This window comes from Verticillium alfalfae, genomic scaffold, assembly GCF_000150825.1.
Source record: "Verticillium alfalfae VaMs.102 supercont1.9 genomic scaffold, whole genome shotgun sequence".
In the NCBI taxonomy this organism is placed as follows: Eukaryota; Fungi; Ascomycota; class Sordariomycetes; order Glomerellales; family Plectosphaerellaceae; genus Verticillium; species Verticillium alfalfae.
In genome coordinates, this window is record NW_003315030.1 from 266,932 (window position 1) to 291,206 (window position 24,275).

The following is a 24,275-nucleotide window of genomic DNA, read 5'->3' on the forward strand; positions in this document are numbered from 1 at the left end:
AGAGAAGAATATATACTATGGCAGGAGAACCACCTTATAATCCACCGCCTCATTCTTCCGGCGCTGACCCCTTTCGCGCACAGGAAGTATCCTCAATTCCCGCAAGATCAGATCTTCGGTCTGACTGACGCCTTCCGTAAACTCGATGTCGACGATAAGGGCTACATTGATGAGGCCACGGCCATCAAGGCGACGCAAGCCAGTGAGCGTCAGCCGTATGACGTTGTGCGACAAGCGCTGAAGGAGGTCGATCTCGACTCCTCACGGCGTGTGGAGCTCGAGGATTACGTCGGTGTACGTTTCATCCTCCCCCCTCCCCCCCCTCTCCGTGCCGAGAAAGTTCCTTAGTGCTCTGCGCAGAAGCTGACAAAGTGATGGATTCATAAAGCTCATCGCCAAGCTACGTGACTCCTCGCCCGCGCAGAAGCGCATGTCGACCGGCCCAGCGCCGGGTGCCGCCGCGAGCATTGTCGCGCAAGCCACCGGCGGAGGTGGACGCGCGCGTGCCACCTCTAACGCCGGCAAGATTCACGTCCAGGGTTCCAATGCCAACGTCACGCACACCATTAACGAGGATGAGCGCACCGAGTTCACTCGTCACATCAATGCCGTCCTCGCGGGCGACCCTGATCTCGGCAGCCGACTTCCCTTCCCCACCGACACGTTCGAGATGTTTGACGACTGCAAGGACGGTCTTGTTCTCGCCAAGCTGATCAACGACAGCGTGCCGGACACCATTGATGAGCGTGTTCTCAACTTGCCGGGAAGGAAGATCAAGACCCTCAATGCCTTCCACAAGACCGAGAACAACAACATCGTCATTGAATCTGCCAAGGGTATCGGCTGTTCCGTCGTCAACATTGGCAGTGGCGATATCATTGAGGGCCGCGAACACTTGATTCTCGGTCTCATCTGGCAGATTATCCGTCGTGGTCTGCTTGGCAAGATTGATATCAAGTTGCACCCCGAGCTTTACCGACTTCTCGAGGAGGACGAAACTCTCGAGCAGTTCCTCAGGCTGCCCCCTGAGCAGATCCTTCTGCGCTGGGTCAACTACCACCTGAAGGCGGCTAACTGGCCGAGAAGGTGTGCTTTCCTCCATCATGAAGAGTGATCTGTGGCATCAACTAACACGTCCCAGGGTGAACAACTTCTCCAGCGATATCAAGGACGGCGAGAACTATACTGTTCTGCTCGCCCAGATCGGATCCGAGTACGGCAACACGCGCGCGCCACTGCAGACCAATGATCTCCTGCAGAGGGCTGAGCAGGTTCTCGAGAATGCTGACAAGATGGGATGCCGCAAGTTTCTGACTCCGACGTCGCTCGTGGCCGGCAACCCCAAGCTTAACCTGGCTTTCGTCGCGAACCTATTCAACAACCACCCTTGCCTCGACCCCATTACCGAGGAGGAGAAGCTCGAGGTCGAGGATTTCGATGCTGAGGGTGAGGCGCGAAGCTCGTGTCTTCACCTTGTGGCTCAACAGTCTGGATGTCCAGCCCGCCGTTCAGTCTTTCTTCGACGACCTGAGGGACGGAACCATCCTGCTCCAGGCCTACGACAAGGTCATCAAGGGCTCGGTGAACCAGCGACACGTGAACAAACGCCCCGCCCACGGCGGCGAGGTGTCGAGGTTCAAGGCTGTGGAGAACACCAACTATGCGATCGAACTTGGCAAGCAAAACGGGTTCTCCCTCGTCGGTATTCAAGGAGCCGACATCACCGACGGTCAAAGAACCCTCACCCTCGGCCTCGTTTGGCAGCTGATGCGCAAGGACATTACCCTGACCCTGTCGGCGCTTGCGCAGCGCCTAGGGAAGAGGGAAATTACAGACTCCGAGATGGTACGCTGGGCCAACGAAATGTCAAAGAAGGGCGGCAGGAACTCGGCCATCCGATCTTTCAAAGACCCATCGATCGGCACCGGCATCTTCCTTCTAGACGTCCTCAATGGCATGAAGAGCAGTTATGTGGACTACGACCTCGTGACGCCGGGCCACACCGATGACGATGCGTACCTCAACGCCAAGCTCAGCATCAGCATTGCTCGAAAGATGGGAGCTACCATTTGGCTGGTGCCGGAGGACATTTGCCAGGTCCGCAGCCGACTTGTCACCACCTTTATCGGTAAGGAAAATAGGAAAAAGCCAAGCCCTCGTATTGTAACATGCAAGCTAACCTGTGCCCTTTAGGCTCTTTGATGGCAACATCGGAAAGGATGTAGATCGCGATTGGAGGAGTAAATGTGCAGACGCGCTCGGCCAAGCGATGCTGCTATGCGAATGTTATGGACTCGATTGATCGGGGTCATTTGCCGGTGATGGGTGGGGGTCTCAGCGCCGTCTTGTCACCAGCCAGCATTGCGCTCTGGAAGATTCTACGAGTTCTTATTCTACATGCGTAAAACGAATCACCGATCAACTTACTTTCTGTGCTTACAGTGTGTAATGTGATCAATATGCGGTCATCCCGGTTCAATTCACAAAGCGCAACTTGGCTGCTTTTCAATTCTGCCGCTGTGTCGTCTTCGTTAAACCATCGTAGGTATCGACATCAAGATACAAAATCCCGAATTGGGGAATCCTTGAACTGACTGCCTAAATCCTTGTTGGCGGTAACGCTGCATCTTGATAGAATGTGAGAAATATGCATAACCTCAAGGATGCCGGCTGTGGCTGCACCTGGTGTTGTGTCGTCACAGGTCGATCGGTATTACATAAGCGGGGTAGGCAGACGGATTCCCAAAACTTTTGACGCATGCAACCAGAGGCACCTATCCTCCCCCAATCCTGTGGTCAACGCGCATCTCTTGTTTTATCACCTGTGCCTGCCAATCGAGAACACTCGTCGCGGCATTCTTCTCAGTCATCCAATTGAAAGTACGATACATACTCGCTTCTTCATCTTTGTTTCCGCGCATTCCGCCAACACTACAACCATGTCGCGCGGCGGCGGAACCACGTTGTACGTCACCGGCTTCAGCCATGGTACTCGTGCTCGCGACCTTGCCTACGAGTTCGAACGGTATGTCCAACTGCAATCAATCAGCCTTACGTTGTCGATGCCTCCGCCCTCCTCTACCTCCACCTACCTGCCTCCTGCGCGCGATCCTTCCGAGTCTTCGACCGTCCTCCCTCCTTGATCCTCGTCGTCGTCGTCACTCGCTCTCCCCGTATCCAACGCCACTCGCTGTCGTTCAGCCTTGCGCCGCCCTCCTCCCACCGTTCATCCCGCCTCGATATCGTCTCGACAGGCAACTTTTGTTGCGCCGACTGCCAGCGACTGGCATGCTCAGCGCATCTATCGTTTGGATTAACGGTGGCACATGTCGTTGCCCTCCTGAAACCCACCTTGTTTGAAGTCACTAACATGAACTTCTTCTAACAGCTATGGACGATTGGTTCGATGCGATATCCCGGCACCCCGATCCGCCTCGAGCAGACTGTAAGTAGTTGTCGAACAGCTTTCTTGAGGTCCGCATTCTAACAACAACTCTCATCTAGCTTTGCCTTTGTTGAGTACGAGGATCGTCGTGATTCCGACGATGCCTACCACGAGATGCACAACAAGCGCATCGGACGTGACGATGTTCTGAAGATCGAGGTCGGTATTTCAAACTGTGTTTCACACCTCTGTTATTGCAGCGCCAACTGACCTGCTTCACAGTGGGCCCGCACACCTCCTTCTGCCTCTTGGCGGTTCGACTCCGGGTCGCGATCGTGAGCGCGCCCCCAGACGCTCCTCTCCCCGTCGTGGACGGTCGCCCTCTCCCCGCCGCAGCACGCGCGACTACTCGCCTCCCCCTCGAAAGGAAGACCGCCGTGACCGCGACTACGACCGCGACAGCGGCCGCGACCGATCCCGTAGCCCTGACCGACGGTACGATCAGAGACCCTTCAACCGACCGTGTTGCTCAGCGATACTAACTGATGTAGTGGCGACAGCCCCCGCGACGCGAAGGACGACCGTGACGCGAAGGACGACCGCGACGCCAAGGACGACCGTGACGACCGGGACCGCCGCGACAGCGGTGCCAATGGCGACGACCGTAAACGTACGTTCTCACCCCTCACACTCGCAAGCAAGCAGCTTTTGCTGACGCTGCCCGCAGCCATCGACAGTCCACCTCCCGTCCACGACGACCTGGACGTTGCGGAGTAGTGAAGTATACTGGCAAGTCGCAGCTCTTCATGAGCGATCCAAAACGGCTGTTGGGCGCAGGCTTTTGATTTCCCTTTTCTCCAAGTTGTTCCGAGTCTGCCAAAATTTTCCCTTACCTTCAATGGATTTTCTAGTCTCGATGCGCCCGAACCATTGCTCCATCTCCCACCCCCCTCTTCCGATATCTTCTTCTACGCCCTCCCATAACCCGAACGACCGAGCGACCGATCCTCCCCCCTTGGACCTGCGGAGCCGGCGGAACAACCATTCGAAGCACGACAACAAAACCGGACAGGAGCCCTCTACCTTTGGCGCACAAGCTCACCTCACTTCAGCAGACCCAGGGTCTTCCCAATATCGGACAATCGGTTACGAACACTTTTGTAGATTAGGTAGTGGATGTAGGTCAATTCCTTATTAACATGAAGCCCTCCGTCGCAGAACTGGCACCAGCTGCTCAAGGACATGGTGTCTTTCCATCCGAGACCACCACGGCCCCAGCTTGTCACACCCTGTGACCAATGAATTAGCTGTGACTTACTAGACAATTACCGTATTGCTTGAGAATGAGTCTTGGTACCGTATGACGGCTGATTGGATTCGTGCACATCCCTCTTCTGCTGTATGTCCTTAGTCCTCTAGCGTGCCAACGTCGTTTCCAGCGATTTTCCATTCATGTGCAAGCTGCAGAGGTTCGTGATCCAGTGACTCGCTGAACTTGTGGTCCCCCCTGGGGAATGAGAGCCTGATGCGTTGGAGGCAGCCAAGAGGGGAGCGACCCAGCTGGTGCTGGCGTTGCAGGACGGCTTCGGGCGGTTCAGGGCCTCGTTCGCTGGAGGACGACCCACTCTAAGGACCATCCTGTCCAAGCTGCCAAGCCTTCCTAGGCCACTCATTGGCAGAAGCCCACCAGCGTACCCCAAAGTACCTCCACTATCGAGGTCACGGCCATGGCAGCGGCTTGTGACCGCGGCCAGCGGGCGGGTTCGATCTTGCGTCAAACCTCCCCTAGTTTGGCCGACAACTCGTTCCCCATTCTCCCGACACCAACGTCTACCCATGATCCTCGAGCAGCTTGCCGGCCTATTCTGCGGGGGCACACCGGCCACTGTCATTTGCGACTGCGTCTTCTGAGGCTGCGACCTAGGAACACTTTCGCCTGTATCACCACAAATTGGACTCCTTCGCGCTGTCTCACAGTATCAACGAGACTGACCTAGCTCCTACGGTAGAACCGACTACACAGCGCAGCTTTTTGTCCACGAGCATTCACGGAGCTTCGCCCTGACTACTATCCGGCTCATTCATCAGCTACGAGGTGCGGCCGTCTTAATTGATTCGATCATCACTCGACCAACGGAGCATGCGGCGCAGAACTGTGCTTTGAACACATCCACAAGCTGCCACGAACCACCCGACTATGTCGCCCTACCGACAGTCCAGATACCTATAACACCATATAAGCTAGCCAAGCTCCCTCTGTCTCTCCTCTACGAATACAATTCCGCCGCACCTATATTGATCTCCATCCGATGATAGCAATTGCATCATTACGCAAGACCGCACCTATTATTTCCTTGTTATAGGCCCTTCGCAGGCAGTATCATTCTTTGCGCTGCGAAAGGCTCGAAACGAGATTTCTCTTCGCTAGCCGTCATGGTAAGTTGACGACCCTGTACTGGAATGACCAGACCTGTCTGCGAATGAGCATGGCTCTCATTCTTTTTTCCCTAGTCCGAAACCGAGATCGCCGAAGCCCGGGTCGCGCCCGTGGACCGCACTACACAATTCTACGAAACAATATCACAACCCGTCGTCGCGGCCTTTTGCGCCGGCGGTGTGGCCGGTGCTGTGTCGAGAACTGTCGTTTCCCCGTTGGAGCGGCTCAAGATCCTCTTCCAGATCCAGAGCGCTGGCCGAGATGCGTACAAGTTGTCTGTCGGCCAGGGCCTCAAGAAAATGTGGGTTGAGGAAGGATGGCGAGGTTTCATGCGCGGCAATGGAACAAACTGCATCCGTATTGTCCCGTATTCTGCTGTGCAATTCGGCAGCTACAACTTTTACAAGAGGGTATAGTTGCGACGTCTAGCCTCCTTGCCCTCCCGATCCGTGTATGCTGACAAGAAGCTGTGAAGAACATATTTGAAGCCTCCCCAGGCGCCGATCTCTCATCCTTAACACGCCTCATTTGCGGCGGTGCGGCTGGCATCACGTCGGTCTTCTTCACATACCCGCTCGACATCGTCCGAACCCGCCTTTCTATCCAATCTGCCTCGTTCGCCGAGCTTGGGGCACGACCAGACCACTTGCCCGGCATGTGGTCCACCCTGAAGTCAATGTACAAAACCGAGGGCGGTATGGCTGCCCTATACAGAGGCATCACACCTACAGTTGCCGGCGTGGCGCCATATGTGAGTGTTCAAGGCACAGACCTGTTCCCGAGACATTGCGGCTGACTGAGAGTTCTTGTACAGGTCGGGCTCAACTTCATGACGTATGAGATAGTGCGGACGTATCTCACACCTGAAGGAGAGCAAAACCCGAGCGCAGTGAGGAAGCTGTTGGCTGGTGCAATCTCTGGCGCTGTTGCGCAGACGTGCACATATCCATTGTAAGTCCTCACCTCACAACGCCATCAAGTCTTTGTTATCTAACCCCTGCTAGCGACGTTCTACGAAGGCGTTTCCAAATAAACACCATGTCTGGTATGGGGTACCAATACAAAGGCGTCACAGACGCCGTCAAGGTCATTCTCGCGCAGGAGGGTATTAAAGGTCTCTACAAAGGCATCGTGCCGAACTTGTTGAAGGTGGCGCCCAGTATGGCGTCAAGTTGGTTGAGCTTCGAGCTGTCCCGAGACTTCCTCGTGTCTTTGAACCCGGGAGCCGAAGAGGTCATCATTTGAGTTTGAGACGGCTTAGTGCTTTGATATTGTACAAATGATAGACGGTAGCGATCATGACCTCGGCTGGTGCAATCAAGAGAAGTTGAATGTTCAGAATCTTCTGCACCTGAGTGCCACCACAGCATCTATCTTAAGACCACTCAAATGCTTGCATTTCGGGAAAGGAAGAAGTCAATCGTTGTATACATGTTGGAGGTTGGAGCATCGTGATGCCATGGAACCTTGTTACATGTAGTCTTTGCTACACCGAGAATTCAACATGGCTCTCACCGAGGTAAGAGAAAAGCATGTGGGGCGTCAGGCCAATCAAAACCATCATGCCTAGCGAGCAAAGTCCCGCCCTCGCCAGCTCTGATGGTCCGAGCGTCTTCACAACTGCCCTAGTAATTTTCGCCCACAATTCCCCTCCCACCTCCAGTCTTTCCAAGGTGTGGGAATTTCTCTTTTTTTCTTTCTCGAACGAACCTTCCGACAGCGACAACCACCACCCATCGACTCAGTTCCGGACATCGCGAAGTCGACGACAAGATGGGTACGTAAACTCCCACCATCCGAGCCTTTATACCATGCGAGTGGGGTTACCTTCGGGTGCTCTGCGACCTGGCACGCGCGCACTTGCCTCCTCGCCGAGGACGAACCGCCGCAGCAGTCCTTGAGCATGATCGATCGAAAGGCTGACGATGGATTCTTCCCCTCACAATAGGCATTGATCTCAACCGTCACCACGTGCGCGGCACTCACCGCACGGCTCCCAAGAGCCAGAACGTGTACCTGAAGCTTCTCGTCAAGCTGTACCGCTTCCTGGCCCGTAAGCTTCCCCGTCAAGGCTCCTCAAGAAGAAAAAATCTTGGAACGAGAAGGCATTGGGCTGACCAAACGTGACAGGCCGTACCGATGCCAACTTCAACAAGGTCGTCCTCCGCCGCCTGTTCACGTCCCGCATCAACCGCCCTCCCGTCTCTCTGTCCCGCATTGCGGCCAACATCAAGGAGGATGAGAAGCGCACCGTCGTTGTTGTCGGCACTATCACCGACGACAACCGTCTGCTGACGGTCCCCAAGGTGACCATCGCCGCTCTGCGATTCACCGCCACTGCCCGTGCCCGTCTGGCTGCTGCCGGCGGCGAGGCCATCACCCTCGACCAGCTTGCCCTCCGCTCCCCCACCGGTGGCAACACCCTGCTGCTCCGCGGCCCCAAGAACGCCCGTGAGGCTGTCAAGCACTTCGGCTTCGGCCCCCACAGCCACAAGGTATGCTGCCACCCCTCGCACAACAGCCTGTACCTTCTCTGCAACGGCTTGCTGACCCCCCTCTGCAGAAGCCCTACGTCGCCTCCAAGGGCCGCAAGTTCGAGCGTGCCCGTGGTCGCAGACGCTCCAGGGGTTTCAAGGTGTAAGCGGGTTTTACGACGGAATTGGACGATCTGGGTCTGCTGCGGTTTGGCTCTCGCGTTCTTCGCGCCACGACGCTCAACGGAAGACGCGGTCTCGGTCAGGGAAATGGTTATGCATGGTACTGGCGTCGATCGGTATCCCAAAATTCGACGTATGCGAATACACACTCTGGCTTTTTGCCTTTACCAAGACTGGCCCCGGCTCTTGCATGTACCTTCCCGCTCGTGGCACACGGCCCATTTCTTGTCCCCAGATCCTAGTAAACCTTTCCTTGACGAGTGTCCTCGATGTGTGCTTGGATCTTCGTGAAAGGCTAAGATGCAGCGTTCATCGACTGTGGATTGACGCGTGAGACCCTTCCAAGATATTGCTTATGGCGCCCGTCTAGACCCACAAGCAGTACGCTCCTCGGGCTTCGTGCGGGTTATGGTCACTTGTCGTGCTTTCAGGATTCCACCACTCCACGAAAACGCTCACCCCTTGTAACCCTCACTAAGCAACATCATTCATTCGGCACAGAGTACAGGCAGGCGGCTACATTGCAGTGTAACTTGACGTTCCCGTACGAGCGCAACATGAGAGTCATGCGTGGCGAGGTTAAGGACTGGTCATTTCTAAATACGCAGGCACTCTCTGGCGTGCCTTGAGCCGCGGTGCCTGCCAGTTCCTACTGATACAAATCGGCCCTCTCGGGCACAGTCTGCCCCTTTTTTGGACATGCAGACTTTGAAGCTCTAGTAGCCAGTCACTCTAGTAGCCAGTCACTCTAGTAGCCAGTCACTCTAGTAGCCAGTCACTCTAGTAGCCAGTCATTGAGCTCCTCAGACAGGCGTTGCTATTGTACTATGCTGATGCAAGGCCACGAAGCTGGGGATGCAATGCTGTTGTGGATCTTTTCTGCGGGCTCGTCGGCCCTTTTGGCCATCTCATCTGCCGCCATTTACATGAAAGGAGGCAGAGAGAAGGGGTATCCGCCGTTCTTGATGCGGAAGACGCTGAGAAGGAAGCTGTACATGATGAACATGACACCAGCACCAGCCAAGATGGCTATTTGCTGCTTCTTGGGATCCTCAATTCGCGGCACTTTTACAGTCAGTGCAATGGCGCAGAACGCCAGGACACCATCTGGGAGTGCATTAGTCAAGTCACTCATGATTGAAGGGTTTGGTGGCAACTTACAAATGGCAGCGACGATCTGTGTCTCCATGCCGAGCTGGTTCTGGAAGCCACCAGTGAAGTAAGTGACGCCGCCCTTGCCATTGCCGACAACGTACGGTGTCTTGCGGATCAGGGTGAACATGTAGCCGCTGGTGAATAGGAGGATTGTGATAAGGCTGAAGACGGCCCAGAGGTTGCGGCTCCTAATGACAGGAAGGACGTAAGGAGAAGCCGTGATGAGGGCAGTGCCCAGGCCAAGCGTGACGACAACAGTCGAGATCCATCGCATCCAGTTGATGGGACGCTTCACGCTGGGTTGGGGGCGGCCGTCCATGTGGCGAGCGAGCCACGAGTGGACTTGTTCGGCAACCTGGGGTCTGCTCAAGTTAGTGATATGTTTCAGGAAACACAGCCCAGTCTCAATTATACGTACCCGCTGGTGAAGTCGTAGCGCAAGGGCTCGGAAGATGCGACAGCGTGGGGTCCAGTAGTAGGCAGATACAGCAGCAGAACAGGTGCGGTTTGAAGTCCGAGCTAGGCAAGAACGTGACGTTAGCTAACTTGTCTAGAAGCTCGCAAGCTCAAAGGCACCCTGGGCGTTCGGAGTACTTACCGACATGAATGTATCCCGGCCATCAGCGAAATCCAGAGTTCCGAAGATCATGCGGGATTCGGCTTTCTTGTCGCCCTTGGTCCAGCTGCGTGACAAGATGTCCCACTCAGGTTGAAATTCGCGACACAGCTGGCATCCGAACTTAGAGTCGAGGGCTGTCAGCAACACCATAGTGGTGTAATCACGCGGCAACGCAGTGACCTGCTTGAAGGTTTTGTCATTAAGCTTGACGGGCGAGGACGACAGTGCCTTGGTGTGGAAGTCCTGGAAGCGCTCCTCTGGCGACTTGGCAGCCGCTAGAGCTCCTGACGCCAGAAGCGAAAGGCGAAGGAGGGAGGAAACCCAACGCATGGCGGGCTGAACTGAGATCGGCGAACGATAGGGTGTGACTGTATTCAATGCGGTGCACAGTCCCGCTTGCCAGAAAGATTGTCTGGTGCGTGGTGGGCGTTGTCGTTGACGTTGACGATGTGGCTTCCACCACGGTACTTCTGGTGCATGTGTCAATTGGAGGTCGTATTGGACACTTTGGGCAGGAGCACTGGGCAGGCGGGACCAGAGGAAGGGGCTACGTACCTTGCAACTCTCAAATCGACTAGCTGTTAACCTGATTGGTGCGAACGAGGCATTCTGGGGCCTTGTCTGTGTGAGTTACGTGGGGTAGGTGTGCACTTCCAGTCAAGAGCTCACAAGGTCACATGACAGTGACACTAGTTCATTCTTGGAATCATGTTTACTACGCCACGCTCAACATCCAAACACACGAAGATGTAAGCTCTCTTACAGAACAACGTCCACCCATCGGATCTTCCATAACATACAGTCTTATCCTGCTCTTGTCTGTGATAAAGGCGTCTTTTGTCGCTTCTTTGACACTCAAGTTCAGGCTACCTATGACAGATATCTGACAGTATCACGTACCCCACCACACCAAACGCGTACGTGACTGGCGGGATGCCTGTCAACACCCGTCTTCTGGACGCTGAGCAGGTATGGCATCCCTCAATCAGCGAATAATTACGGCCAGGAGCTAAGCCGATGGTTAGCGTCAACAGCGTATCCACGAGCACACCATGGCGCATCAAAGCCAGCTGCACCAAGCCGAGCTTGTTCTCAATGACGAGAAGACAAGGAGGCTGAGGGTACGAAAGCAGCTATTGGCAGACGATAATGATGCTTTGCAACAGCGCCTGAAGGTCAGCGGATCCCAGGTCACTCAGCTGTCGGGGCAGCTTGAACAGGCACAGTCGGAGGTGAAGGCAACGAAGCAAGCCTATCGCCAGCTTAAAAAAGCCCTCGATACCCAAGCACGGGAAGCCTCACACCTCAAGGTTTGTGCTTAACAGCTCTAGATCATCGTTAATTCCGCCATTGACTCATTTTCTGCAGATGGAGCTCGAGTCGCTCAACAACACAGCCCACGATTCCACCAAGGTGCTAGCCGAAAAGCTGGCTCTCAGTCGCGAAATTGCGCAAATGAAACCGGAACTTGAACACCTACGTTCCCAGCTGGCACATCAACAGACTGTGCTTGCGGAAAAGTTGTCTCTGGAGCGACAACTCAACTCGGCTGAGGTTGAGCTAGCCGCCGAAAGGCGTGCTCGGTTACAGTCCGCAGAGAAGCACGACCTTGACAGAGCCGACAGCGACGAAACAAAGCAGAAGTTGAAGGACGTCGAAAACCGATTGGCAGCCGAAACGCGCGAATTAGGACGACTTCGTCAAGCACTTGCATCAGCGCAAGACGATTCACGATCACAAGAGAAGAGGACCGCTGCGGACGTAGAACTGCAGGCAAAAGTCAAAGAACTCGAAAAGTCATTGGCGAATGAGAGAAACGAGGCCAAGCGGGCAAAGAAGGAAGCTGAAGTTGCGCTGTCTGAGCTACAGGCCCAGAACGAAAACCTCGAGTCCAGGGTGGACAGCCTCAAAACGAAGTTGCGAAGCACTCAGAGCGAACTGAAGGGATCCAAGGCGGAGCTCGAGGCCATGCGAGAGGCACACGTCACGAACCTTAAGGGCGCAAACCGCGCATCAGGACCCGACCACCACGCTACGAAGAAACGACGAGCTGTAGACCTGGGTGCTGAGGACATCACAACCGAGGCCGTCAATGATGGCGATTGGAAATCTCGCCGACCCGCTAAGAAACGAGGGCTTGACCAAACGCTTCTTGGAGAGAAGTCCACATTTTCGATTACGCCTTTCCTGAATCGCACCAAGGGTGTGAACGTCGACGCATCTGTGGACGAGGATGCAGAGGAAGATGAAGCGGATGTGAGCCACATTCCTCATGCCGAAACGGTCCGGAGGGCTGAGGCCGAGGCTGTGGATGCAGCCAAGGACGTGGAGAGGGCGCTCGTCTCTGCCACATCCGGAGCTGAAGGAAAGCAAGGCAAGGCTCGAGGAAGGCCTAAGAAGGCTCTTGCGTCGACGTCCCCCAACATTCCACCCTGCGCAGTCGCTCGACCAGACAAGATGAAGAAGACTGCAAGGAACGTTGCGGTTCTGACGCAGGTTACTGAGGAGTCGACTGATGTTGAAGCTCCAGCAGCCGGTACAATCAGCGCTACGCATGATGTTTCAGAACCCTCGATTGACGCCTCTGTCGAGAACGGGGCCGTCAAGCCAGCTGTTCGGGTTCTCGAGAAGAAAAAGAAGCGCAAACTGGTCGGTGACAGCTCAAAGACGATATTCGATGAGGAGGAAGCAGAGCCTGTAGATCTACCGGTCAAGAGGAGCAAACCAAATCAAGCTTGGACCGGGCAAGATTCTGAAGAATCCCAAGCTTGGCATGACTCGCAAGGCCTTTGCAGGGGCGGCGTTCTCTCCTCTCAAGAAAGATCGCAGGGGCGTAGGCGCGAGTTTTCTTGTATAGGTCTTGGTCTGGGACATGTTTGAGGTTGGCAGGGCTTTGGTCCAGTTTGGCGTTATTGATTTGAAGTGTACGGATGCATTAATCGGCGTACTAATGTGACTGGGGTGTCACAGCAGGTCAACGGTATGTTGCACATTTTGTGCAATACGAATATTACGTTCCTAACTGAGGAAAGTAAACGACAAGAACTTTGTACCACAAGAGCCAAACCTGCAAGTAACGTGACTGATTCTGCCTGCCGAAACATCTTGTAACAGTCCAATCCCTTATTCAAACGTCTTCACTTGTGAGGCTCTGGTCTTAAAGATCGCATCGTCGGTGGCTTAGTCAGCACGTCGCCGGAGCTTGGGCCTCAGAGTTCACTGATAGGTACCTTAGGTAGGTATGTTGTTGAACATGAAGGAAACTGACGAAATCACAAAACATTGATTTAATCGACCATCCTTCATTCCTTCTGCCACAAGCTGATCGTCTTTATTGCTGTAATTTATCACCCTTGATTTTGTTGTTTTTAGTGCCCAGTTATAAGCCATGAGCAGCAGCTTGACCGGCAGAGTTTATTTTCGACGCGTTCTCACGTCATTAGAAGTGTCGATTGCAACACCGTCCAGACTTACCATCCTTCGTCAACATAAAGGGCCACAGGTTCAATGCCGTCTATCGTCATCAAACAGTCGTTGGAAGGCACGCCAGGGCAATGATGTGTTTGCACGGGAGGCTCGTGTGCAGGGACTCAAGAGTCGTGCTGCTTTTAAGCTTCTTGAGGTTGGTACACTTTGTTCTCGTTACCACACGGCCATGTCCACCCAACCACAGGTCAGCTGTGAGAAGACGCAGCCACTAAATGTCGCTCCCAGTTGGATAGCAAATACCGCATATTCAAAAAGGATCAGGTAGTCGTAGACCTTGTAAGATCTCCCACTTACGTCACATGTGTCTCGGTGCTGATCGGAAGCTAAGGGTTATGCTCCAGGGAGCTGGTCCCAGGTCGCGGTGGAGCGGACGAAGCCCTCAGGCAGTGTTCTTGGGATCGACTTGATCCCGGCACAACCACCACGAGGTGTGTCCACTATCCAGGGCGACTTTCTCTCGCCAGCAGTGCAAGGTATGGTCAAGGATTTTCTGGTCCGGGCACAACGACGCCGCCGCCCCGATAAGAAACCGACAGTAAGCGCTGCGCAACCCGGCGAACAGTCTCGCAGCGAAGTTGAGTCTCCTGGCGATGAACCAGCCCTCAACACCACTGTCGAAGACAAACCGAGCTACATCGACCTGGAACGGGCGGAGACGGCAGACCCGACAACAGCCGAGGAGACGAGCAAGAGTTTGAAGTTGGTAAACGTATGTGTCTCTCTGCTTCTACGCTGCCAGCTCTGTTGGCTCCCTTTCCGCGGCTGCCGTGTGATTTGAACGCCTTGGCTTACCCATGCTAACCCGGCGAAAGGTTGTGTTGAGTGACATGTCAGCCCCATGGGACCAAACTTCCGGCTTCGGCGTGAACACACTTAGTAATCCTTACAACAGGATGATGAACACAAGCGGCGTCACCTTTAAAGATCACGTCGGCAGCATGGTCAGTGGAGCGCCCTTTGGTTTCTTCTCATGTCACTAATGCGGGGCCGGAACAGGATCTCTGCTACGCAGCGCTCCAGTTTGCCAGCGATACCCTCAAGCCTGGCGGTCACTTTGTGTGCAAATTCTACCAGGGCGCAGAGGACAAAGAGCTGGAGAAACAGCTACGAAAGCTCTTCGCCAAGGTATTCAGGGACAAGCCCGAGTCATCGCGGAAAGTGAGTTAAGTTCCCGCATAGCGACATTCTACCGAAGACATTGACCCTCGGCATAGGACTCGAAAGAGGGCTACTTCGTTGGTCTGAACAGGAAGGCAACAGTGCACCTGGGAGATTCGAGCGACGAACCGAGAACATAAGTGTAACAGGAGCAGGGAAAATAGAGTGTAAATTCCACAAGACTTTGCAGATAATACGCCATTTACATATGGCCTTGGTTCGCTCAACCGAGACGCGCATAGGCTGTCGTTTCGTCACGGAAGCATCGCACGGGTGTTACTACATGATCACTTACGGGCAGGACTAATGTTGCTCAATAAGAAATTTCGACAAATTATTCTGGCTCTGGGTTCACCCATAGATTACATGTGCATGACGTATTTACGATGGACATGTATCAGGACATTGATCGTACTCCTATGAAAGTCCAACCCTGCCGAGGTTTCATATAGTGTTGCGAAAGATGCCTTTGGGAATTGAGGCTCAAGTGATGCTTATGTCACCAAGAAGATCCCGCAGAGATGTAAGTGACTTCGCTCACAACCGCAGCGACCTATGTAATCTACGAGTTACGAACTAGCACACTTGCCCCTTCTCCTGTGAATTATCAACGCTTCGCCGTTCAATACAGAGATCTGGATAACGACGGTAGACTGATACATTTCAACAGCGAGATTCAAAAAGACCAAACATTTACGTTCGCATTCACTTGACTCGACGGATTTTGATTCATGTGCCAGGATTTTCATTGGGGTCGTCTTCTGGGTTGATGCCCAGTCTCCGTTCGATGGCTACCTTTTTAGCCAGCGTGCAATCATCCATCCCCTTAACGATGTTGATTGACCAACCCTGTGCATCCGAAAGACCAAACGAGGAAGCCAGCCTAGGACGCCCGCCATGATCTACCATCATCTCCAGTCCTCCATCCCCTGCTTCAGCCGAAGTTCCACGTCATCACATAATGCCCTTTACTTATCATGTCTAGGTGCTTTACGCCCTGGACATGACACCCCAGGCGCGGATGACGTTGTCGGTGTAGCCGGCGAAGAGGGTCTGGCCATCGGCGCTCCAGGCCAGGCTGACACACTCGGGCTCACGGCTCTTCTTGCCGACGGCGGTGAACTCGGGCTTCAGCTCATCAACCTTGCTCTTCTTCTCGAGATCGAAGATGATGATGCTGGTGGCGGTAGCGGCGCACAGCCAGTAGCGGTTGGGGGAGAAGACGAGAGCGTGGATCTCGTCGTTGGCGTTGAGAGAGTAGAGGTGCTTGGACTCGTTCAGGTCCCACAGCATGGTGGTACCGTCCTTGCCACCGGAGGCACACAGGGAACCGTCAGGGGAGATGGTGACGGTGTTGATGTAGCCGGTGTGGCCAATGTGGTCGGTCTGCAGCTTGCAGGTGTTGAGCTCCCAGACCTATCAATTATCCTGATCAGCACATGTTTTGCCATGGCAGGTATGCCGTGTAACAATTTGTGGCAGAATTCAAGAAGAAAAAGGTCGAATAAAAATCAGTGCATATGGTGAATAGTGGTCTCATGGCCTGCGAACAGGCTCTGAAGTAGCAAATACTTTTGGTTGCAATGCATCATGTGGGTTGCTCTGGTGCTCCCTCGTGCGAGGTCGCGAATGGGACAGGTGGAGTTTGGGCTTACCTTGACGAGCTTGTCCCAGCCGGAGGAGACGATGACGGGGTTCTGGGGGTTGGGGCTGAAGCGGACGCAGGAGACCCACTCGGTGTGGCCCTTGTCGGAAATGGTGAACTTGCAGTCACCGAGGGTGTTCCAGAGCTTGATGGTGCGGTCGCGCGAGCCGGAGACGATCTGACGGTTGTCGGCAGAGAAGGAGACGGAAAGAACGTCGTTGGTGTGGCCGACGAAGCGGCGGGTGGTGGTGCCGGTCGACAGCTCCCAAAGGCGGAGAGTCTTGTCCCACGAGGCGGACAGGGCGTAAGCGCCGTCAGAGGAGATAACCTGCCAGTCCTGCATCAGCCCATTGTCCACAGCAATCGCGACTTCTCTCAGTCGGTGGTTCCGAGGTTAAACATACGCAGTCCGAGACGATGTGGGAGTGGCCGTGGAGGGAGCGCTTAGGGTAGCCGTATTGGGACTCGTCGCGGGTCAGGTTCCAGATGATCAGGGTCTTGTCACGGCTACCGGACAGGAGCATGTTGGGGCTGTGAGGGTGTCGGAGTTAGCAATCGAAGATTCTCAGTACGACTGGCGCTGGAGGCTGTGTTTCGATCTGGGCGTGCCGCCATGATGCTCGACGGGTAACGAGATCAAGGTGTCGTGGGAGGTTCGCTTACTTCTCGATGGAGGTCGCCAGACTGGTGACCCAGCCATTCTGCAAAGGCGCTGTTAGCAGGTCTTCTTTTTGAAAATCATGTCGCGAGCGACTCTGCACACCATCTTGCCTGCCAGAAAGTTCCGACTGCGGCAAGATGGACTGACAATAGGGTGTCAACTTACGTGGCCCTCGAGGGTACCCTTCAGAACCAGCTGCTCAGCCATTCTCAATGCGCGATTACCGACACAGATAGATAGATGAGAAGGGAAGAGACGATTGTCGCGGTGTTGCAGGTTCGAGAGGTCGGAGTCCTGAAGCAAAATTCGTAGCTTTCTGTGGGAGGGAAATCGGATTTTGAGGTTAGGGCAGATTTCGCGTGGGGCTAGAGCCAATCGGAGCCAGCGTGGCTAGCTCGGTGGTCGACTGCCTACGTCCTCACCGAGGCTCCACCGAGAGCCAACCATCTGTTCCTTCCTTCCTGCACAGGTGCCCAGATCCCCTGCCATCTTTGCAGTCCTGTAAGCGGGGCTTCCCAGCCGATGTGGAGGCCAATTGCGGAAGTGGATTCAGGACTAGGGATCGTGGATACGTCGACATTCGCAGTCTCAAGTCCAAGGTCTCATCATACTCTGCAATGTGCAGGCAATGTACAGCTAGACAGTGTTGAAGAGATGGCTCCACTGCACTTTCAACTCGCTTCTCCCCTCAAATACTTGGGCTCTGACTGGGATGTTGAGTCCTTGGAATAGGGTTGACATGCGAACAGCAGGTTCAAGATGTATCATTCGGTAGAGACATGGGATTGTTTGCAATCCGGCATATGGACATTGCGTCCGGGTATCATTACTAATGTATCTTCCCCCCCGCCTACACTTGTGCATATAGCCAAGACGGCCTTGATTATCTCCCTGAATGTATGCTGCTCGACCACGGCAAGCGGCCATCATGAGAAGTGTGCTAGCTCAGCTGCCAACGCCGGACTGTCCTTGCGCCCCGGAGCCTCCGGCCCGTTTGCCCTGCCGCGGCACAGGTTTCCGTAGATATCTCGAATCAGCGTTGACAATCATGCTATGGTCGGCAATTTCAAGCTGCCCGCTCTCGCCGCCGTCCTGCTTCACGAACTTCTTCATAGCGGCCTCCCAGAGTTCATATCGTGATTTGGTAATGGTGTCGCGCTTCGACAGGTCGCTGACTTCCTTCTGCTTGCGCATCTTGGACGCGCGCACCAGGCCGCGAAGGGCCTCCTCGCCCTGCTTCGACGCCTTGGCAGCCTCTTCGCGAATCTTCTTGGAGTCGCGGCCACTGTCATCCTCTCTCGGCGTGTAGCGATATGTGTGGAGGCTTGGGAACTCCGGAAAAGGTCGGGGAATATGGGCTCTCTCCTCTTTCTCGTGCCTGCCGCTCAACTCGTCAGACAGCAGTGGCAGAGCGGCATCTGCACTCTCGTCGTTCAGCAGGGCGTTGAAGTAGGAGGGCGTCAGGTCTTCTTCAGGAATTGGGTTCTTGAGGTGGGGTTTCAACGAGGACGTGACGAGGGCGAACCGCCGCATGGTGGTCTCGAAATCGGCAGGTGTCGGCTGCTCTCTGCGGGCGCCTAGAGCTATGCGCTTGAGATCGTCGATGAAGGATGCCAAGTCTGAAAACGCACGTCAGCATCATGTCAGGCTGGAGAAGGCAGTGATCGCAACGCACACGTCTCGACGAGGGACACATAGCTAGCCATTGCTGTTGGCTCGGCACCATCGAATCCTACATGCTTCAATGCCAGGCCGATAGATCTCTCCAGACTGCATTGGGATTGGTATTCGAGTGATGGGATGGTGACGGAAGAGCTTGCGCGGCTCGCCCCAGGGTCAGGCTGGTCTGCCTCGTTCTGTCCGTCGACATCGAGTCGCTGCCTCTTGTTGTTAAACTGGAGCTCGTCACTAGCCTCAAGGCTTGCACCTCGTTTCCGTGGGCTTTCTGACATGGCGATGATGGGAAAGGGTTGGCTGTGGCAGGGAGGCTCGAGCGGACGGGTGGCCAAACTGAGCGGCAAGATAGGTTTGAACTTGGACCGGGCGAATTTGGAGGCTACAAAGAAACTGTATGAGTGCCGGCGCACCTGGCTCAGCTGCTTCTGCGAGGCGCGGATGCTGATGTGGTTGTCGACGGCGTGACGACGTTTGACGCGGAAATTCGTGGTCGCGCAGCACGGTGCACTGGAGGTGGGTTTTGCCGAGTCACTCGATCAGTTCCGCTAGTCCCGCTGCTTTTGGAGTCAACATACCATAAGCCACCTAAAGCGACACCCACTGGGCGAACAGTGTAAAAGGGTAATGCATTACACAGAACGTAAAAATACAGCGAGAGGCTACCTGATCATACGATCAAAGTATCAATGAAGAGCTGAAGTGAATGTCTACATGCTTCAAATAGACGAGTCAAAGCAATAACGCGCAACCGTCGTAAATAGGTCATCGAATTAATGGTGCTCGTCTTGATTGATGTGCCAACTAAGCCAACTAGACAATCAATACACGACGAAATGGTGGTCTGGGGATTGATGTACGTGTGGACCCAGCGAGAACCCAACAACAACTCCCTGTGGTGTAGTTGGCTATCACGTTCGACTGTAACTGGTATCATTTCCAATCGAAAGGTCACCGGCTCGATTCCGGTCGGGGAGAACACCACAAGAAGCTCAGCTTCTCCGTCTTTTTGTCTTTTGAACATCTTACCTTGTGTTGTTTGTCCAACCTTTTGACCCTTTTTGATGAGAGATTCGTCGTGCCGATGGCAGAAGATCGATTTTGAAGTGCTACAGCTCCTCCTTCCGCGGTGAAGAGGGCGCTGCTTTGCTCTCAGGTGCAACCCGTCCTCAGCACTTGCTTTCCCTGGCCACACCTATCTAAAGCCTACCTGGATGTTCCCAGTGCGGTCAAGGTCGCCTCAACTTACTCTGTGCAACGCCATCTAGACTGCAGCTCATTCAAGTGCCGAGTTTACCTATCTGCCTACGATGGGGCAAATCGAGCAGCTGATCGGGAACGACACGAATCATTTCGACGTTCCATCATAGAGCAATGGAGAAAACAAAAAGACACCACGTCAATGAAGCAAGTTGGCTTGACAAGTGTTGGTCGCCGTTTCGCCCGCCCTCTTTTCGCGAACCTGCAAATTCGGTACCTGTCAAATCTTGACCATCCATCGATTTGCGCGCACACTTGCGGGCATGCACTAGAGGTTTCCCTCATCGTCGCCTAGCTGTGTACACTTCATCTCACGCGAAACTAAGCTTTTCTGTTCAATGACCATTCACGTTTGCTTGCTGCCCCCCCCCGCGGCCGGCGGATGTGACTTGGCCTGTCCCTTGTCCGGCTCCGGCTACAGTGATCGCTGCAGCCACGCGACCTCTGCTCGCTTGATGAGACCCCGCTCACCCGCTCACTCGTTCAGGTCTTCACCCTTAAACCTCTTCCGTCCGGGCGACTCACGCCGGCAGCGTTTCTTGTCTACACTACGCCTCGGTCCTCATGTGCCACGGATCCAACCACTGGCCCTCAAACCCATTGACAGACCATGTTCCCGTTTGACCAGTCGGCCCTACCGAGCCTTCCCAAACGCAAGGCTCTCTTGGTGATTGATTTTCAAAGCGATTTTCTCGATGCTGAAGCCCCCCTGCGCGTCACGAGGCCCCATGGGTTCGTCGAAAAGACTGTGCAGTTTGCCGACGCGTTTCGCCAGCTGGGCGACGTCATTTGGGTATGCTCCGAGTTTGACAAGGTGCGGCCCATAGCCGGCGAGCAAATACTGGCGACCGACGAGACCCCGAAGCCGAGCGCTGTCACTGCTGCCGGAGCTGCCTCCGGTCGGCGGCGAGGCCCCAAAGTGGAACTCATCCCAGCTCCCGTCGCTGATACCGACCCCGAAGCCTTTCTCAGTGCTGGCGGCATTCCATGCGTTCGCTCGCCCTCCGGCTCACAAATCCCTGCCAACGTCAAGGACGCATCGCTGAAGCGCGATGTCACTTTCATCAAATCGCATTACTCGGCCTTCAAGTCGGGCCAGCTCCTTCATCTGCTACGCGGCAAGTTCATCACGCATATTTTTATAGCTGGCTCCCTGATGAACATTGGCGTCTTCGCCACGGCCCTTGACGCCGCCATGTACGGTTACGACATAACCATCGTCGACGACTGCTGCGGCTATCGTTCGCAAGTAAGGCATGGGAACGCCATCCAGTCAGTCATTGATGTCACTGGATGCGAAGTCGACAGCAGCAGCACAGTCCTTGAACAGCTTCAGGCGAAACCTGCGTCCGCAAAACCCGCTGTCGCATCACCGGCCACTTCTTCCTCTTCTGCCACGACGGCCAACAAGAAGGTTGGTGGTCTAGCCGGCGCCAGGACCCCGCCCATCCCAGGTCGTGTGCGTGGCAAGGCGTCGACGTCTGACCTACACGAGAAGCTGGCTGCTCTCAAAATCGGTAGTACCCCCGGCGGTCGCATTGAACCCGAATCTGATCCTAACAGCCTGGCGCTGGAGGTCGACCCCGATGCCCAGCCCTCCTCACACGACCTCAATAGCCCGAGGCGCAAACCATCGTCAACTGATGAGCGCGACCCAATCCTAGACCTGGAGGCGATCAGAAACAAGTACAGAACTTCCAAAGATGCAAGGACGGACACATCACAAGCCAGGAAATTGAAGCAGCACCGGCTGGCAGACTTGGCAGCTCCAAACAAGCCCGGAACTGTCGTCCCGGCACGCGTAGGCAAGGGTCTCGAACCGAAGATCATCGAACCAGAAGTCACGGTGCCCGCCACCGCCTCCTCGGACTCGACCTCGAAGCATGAATATGATCCTGCTGCCGCAGATGCTTTACCAGAGACCTCCGAGCCGCTCTGCGAGGGTGATACTGTCATCATCCACAATGTCCTACCGCCCAAATTGCTCGACGGCGTGTTTGAAAAATTGAAGGATGAGGTTGGTTGGCAGACCATGTCGCATCAAGGCGGCGAGGTTCCACGCAAGGTAGCTGTCCAGGGACTCGTTGCCGAAGATGGTAGCATGCCTGTATACCGACATCCCGCAGACGAGTCGCCCCCGCTCTTTCCTTTCACCAAGACAGTTCTTGAGATCAAAGCTGTAGTCGAGGAGAAGCTGGGTCACCCACTCAATCACGTCCTAATCCAGTTCTACCGGGACGGAAACGACTACATTTCCGAGCACAGCGACAAGACGCTCGATATTGTCAAGGGTTCTTACATTGTTAATGTCAGTCTAGGCGCCGAGAGAACCATGATATTCAGAACCAAGCGGGACGCGAAAGATCCCTCGAAGAAAACGGATAACATCCCGGAGGGTGCGAAGCGCAAGACAACGCGCAAGCAGCTGCCACATAACTCCCTCTGCCGCATGGGCCTTGTGACAAATATGCGATGGCTCCACGCCATCCGCCAAGACAAGCGTGCCGAACGAGACAAGACAGCACCCGAGCTTGCCTTTGCCGGCGGCCGCATCTCTTTGACGTTTCGCCAGATCGGAACCTTCCTTGACCGCGATGGCACCCTGATCTGGGGCCAAGGCGCCAAGGGCAAGACGCGCGCTGATGCCCACCCTGTCGTCAACGGGCAAGGACCCGAGGCCGTAGCCATGCTGCGTGCCTTTGGAACCGAGAACCACGCAAGCGAGTTTGACTGGGATGCGCATTACGGGCAGGGCTTTGACGTGCTGCATATGAGCAGCGCACCACGCTTGTTCTTTTCCGCCGATGGCGTCGTCAACATGCGCGTACAGCTCGCACTGGCCGAGCAGGGCATTCTCTTCGCCAAGGGCCGCATGCCGCCATCCGTTGACTGGAAGGATGGGAAAGCCGAGGCCGCCGTTCCCGCTGTCATCTCGTCGGCTCTCGAGAGTCTGTCCATCAAGTACGTGGATAATGATGCCGACCGGTCGACGGCGCAGGGAGACATGGCCATTCTGCTTTACCTCGATGGCCTCCACGGGAAGCGAAGTGAGCCCAGCACGGGCCACGCCCGCATCTTGACGCGCTTCCAGCAGGGCCACGCCCGCATCTTGACGCGCTTCCAGCAGGGCCTCGCCCTCCTTGACAAGTGGCGCGCTATCAGATCGCAGGAAACAGAGGATGTGACTGTGAAGCAACCAGCCAAGCCACTGAAACGGGAACTCACAGTCTGGAACGATTATGCCGCCGAAGATGAGAGCATCGCAGGTGAGGTCGTATCCATTGCCGACTTTGCCGTCTGGCCGGTCCTGCACGATATTGTGCAGACGCTCGGCGAGGGGGTCCTAAACGGTACGAAGTCCTTGAAGAAGTATTATCAAGCGTTTTCGGAGAGGGAGGCTACGATGAAAGTATTGGCTGTTGACCCGCCGTCGGTGACGGCGGCAGAGACACAAACAAAGCCGGAGCCTCAATCTGAAACGGAGGCAAAGACAGAGGGAGGGGCAAAACCAGAAGCAGAGGGAGATGCAGGGGTAAAAGCAGAGGAATAGGTAAAGACAGAGGGAAGGGGGACAGCAGAGGGAAACTCAGAGGCAGCGGCAAAGAAGAAGACTGCGAAGCAAAGACTCTCGCGCTTGGTGCTGCGAAAAAGACGGATGATGTTTCGAAGGCGCAGTAGTTGACAATATAGCCCGGAATCTGGAGGTTCAACATTAATTCAAGGAACGAACCAAAATTAATTCCACCTGAGACGACCAAGCCGACGTGTGCAGGGCACGGCGCCCGGGTGCGTCATGACCATCTAGTGTACTGAACGGTGACATGGAGTTGCCGCTTGGATCCGGTTCTGTCAAAGCATGCTGTCGTGTCAAAACAACATCCGACTGCACTGTGCGTGAAACCTGTTGAAGATTCGGTAGCCTATCTAGTGCGAGGTAGATACAGGTACATACGCAGCATAACGAGTTAAGACGCCAGCCCGCAACTCCATTTGCAAGAAAAAGAGATAGAAAAAAAAAGTGATTTTCTTCCATCATCGTGTACCAGGACCATGTGGCCGTGACAGGAGGAAGTCGGTAAGCAGACACACGATGAGTCAATCTTCAAGTTTGTAAGTACATTTCATTCGTCTTTCG

The 24,275-nt window shown here is 54.8% G+C and overlaps 10 protein-coding genes and 1 non-coding gene across 11 annotated transcripts; 8 read left to right on the forward strand and 3 right to left on the reverse strand.

The window, feature by feature from the left end:
- Positions 1–17: 17 nt before the first annotated feature.
- On the forward strand, positions 18–2,225 carry VDBG_07039 (plastin-2; the record flags this gene model as incomplete). Its single annotated transcript, XM_003002422.1, has 5 exons — positions 18–86; positions 389–1,086; positions 1,142–1,462; positions 1,533–2,128; positions 2,194–2,225. 5 exons carry the CDS (start codon positions 18–20, stop codon positions 2,223–2,225), a joined length of 1,716 nt encoding a protein of 571 aa, XP_003002468.1.
- Positions 2,226–2,939: 714 nt separating this feature from the next.
- VDBG_07040 (conserved hypothetical protein) lies at positions 2,940–4,162 on the forward strand (the record flags this gene model as incomplete). The annotated part of the gene is made up of 5 exons (XM_003002423.1): positions 2,940–3,025; positions 3,505–3,608; positions 3,646–3,880; positions 3,937–4,055; positions 4,113–4,162. The coding sequence occupies 5 exons, from the start codon at positions 2,940–2,942 to the stop codon at positions 4,160–4,162; spliced, it is 594 nt and encodes a 197-aa protein (XP_003002469.1).
- A 1,656-nt stretch (positions 4,163–5,818) lies between these two features.
- On the forward strand, positions 5,819–7,067 carry VDBG_07041 (solute carrier family 25 member 42; the record flags this gene model as incomplete). Its single annotated transcript, XM_003002424.1, has 5 exons — positions 5,819–5,821; positions 5,897–6,232; positions 6,298–6,573; positions 6,637–6,773; positions 6,827–7,067. The coding sequence occupies 5 exons, from the start codon at positions 5,819–5,821 to the stop codon at positions 7,065–7,067; spliced, it is 993 nt and encodes a 330-aa protein (XP_003002470.1).
- Positions 7,068–7,543: 476 nt separating this feature from the next.
- Positions 7,544–8,648, forward strand: VDBG_07042 (60S ribosomal protein L18; the record flags this gene model as incomplete). Its single annotated transcript, XM_003002425.1, has 4 exons — positions 7,544–7,599; positions 7,771–7,875; positions 7,953–8,317; positions 8,386–8,648. The coding sequence occupies 4 exons, from the start codon at positions 7,596–7,598 to the stop codon at positions 8,461–8,463; spliced, it is 552 nt and encodes a 183-aa protein (XP_003002471.1).
- A 753-nt stretch (positions 8,649–9,401) lies between these two features.
- VDBG_07043 (dolichyl-diphosphooligosaccharide-protein glycotransferase) lies at positions 9,402–10,734 on the reverse strand (the record flags this gene model as incomplete). Its single annotated transcript, XM_003002426.1, has 4 exons — positions 9,402–9,586; positions 9,641–9,996; positions 10,053–10,153; positions 10,233–10,734. 4 exons carry the CDS (start codon positions 10,581–10,583, stop codon positions 9,402–9,404), a joined length of 993 nt encoding a protein of 330 aa, XP_003002472.1.
- A 452-nt stretch (positions 10,735–11,186) lies between these two features.
- On the forward strand, positions 11,187–13,312 carry VDBG_07044 (conserved hypothetical protein; the record flags this gene model as incomplete). The annotated part of the gene is made up of 3 exons (XM_003002427.1): positions 11,187–11,222; positions 11,279–11,563; positions 11,622–13,312. 3 exons carry the CDS (start codon positions 11,187–11,189, stop codon positions 13,131–13,133), a joined length of 1,833 nt encoding a protein of 610 aa, XP_003002473.1.
- Positions 13,313–14,217: 905 nt separating this feature from the next.
- VDBG_07045 (21S rRNA (uridine(2791)-2'-O)-methyltransferase) lies at positions 14,218–15,040 on the forward strand (the record flags this gene model as incomplete). The annotated part of the gene is made up of 4 exons (XM_003002428.1): positions 14,218–14,451; positions 14,555–14,683; positions 14,739–14,900; positions 14,957–15,040. The coding sequence occupies 4 exons, from the start codon at positions 14,218–14,220 to the stop codon at positions 15,038–15,040; spliced, it is 609 nt and encodes a 202-aa protein (XP_003002474.1).
- An 850-nt stretch (positions 15,041–15,890) lies between these two features.
- On the reverse strand, positions 15,891–17,502 carry VDBG_07046 (G-protein beta subunit; the record flags this gene model as incomplete). The annotated part of the gene is made up of 5 exons (XM_003002429.1): positions 15,891–16,316; positions 16,556–16,873; positions 16,950–17,076; positions 17,209–17,246; positions 17,372–17,502. The coding sequence occupies 5 exons, from the start codon at positions 17,411–17,413 to the stop codon at positions 15,891–15,893; spliced, it is 951 nt and encodes a 316-aa protein (XP_003002475.1).
- Positions 17,503–18,151: 649 nt separating this feature from the next.
- VDBG_07047 (bromodomain associated domain-containing protein) lies at positions 18,152–19,158 on the reverse strand (the record flags this gene model as incomplete). The annotated part of the gene is made up of 2 exons (XM_003002430.1): positions 18,152–18,825; positions 18,882–19,158. The coding sequence occupies 2 exons, from the start codon at positions 19,156–19,158 to the stop codon at positions 18,152–18,154; spliced, it is 951 nt and encodes a 316-aa protein (XP_003002476.1).
- Positions 19,159–19,769: 611 nt separating this feature from the next.
- VDBG_15144 lies at positions 19,770–19,858 on the forward strand. Its single transcript has one exon. It is a non-coding gene; the product is annotated as a tRNA-Tyr (tRNA).
- Positions 19,859–20,750: 892 nt separating this feature from the next.
- On the forward strand, positions 20,751–23,690 carry VDBG_07048 (isochorismatase family protein family; the record flags this gene model as incomplete). Its single annotated transcript, XM_003002431.1, has 1 exon — positions 20,751–23,690. One exon carries the CDS (start codon positions 20,751–20,753, stop codon positions 23,688–23,690), a length of 2,940 nt encoding a protein of 979 aa, XP_003002477.1.
- Positions 23,691–24,275: the final 585 nt, after the last annotated feature.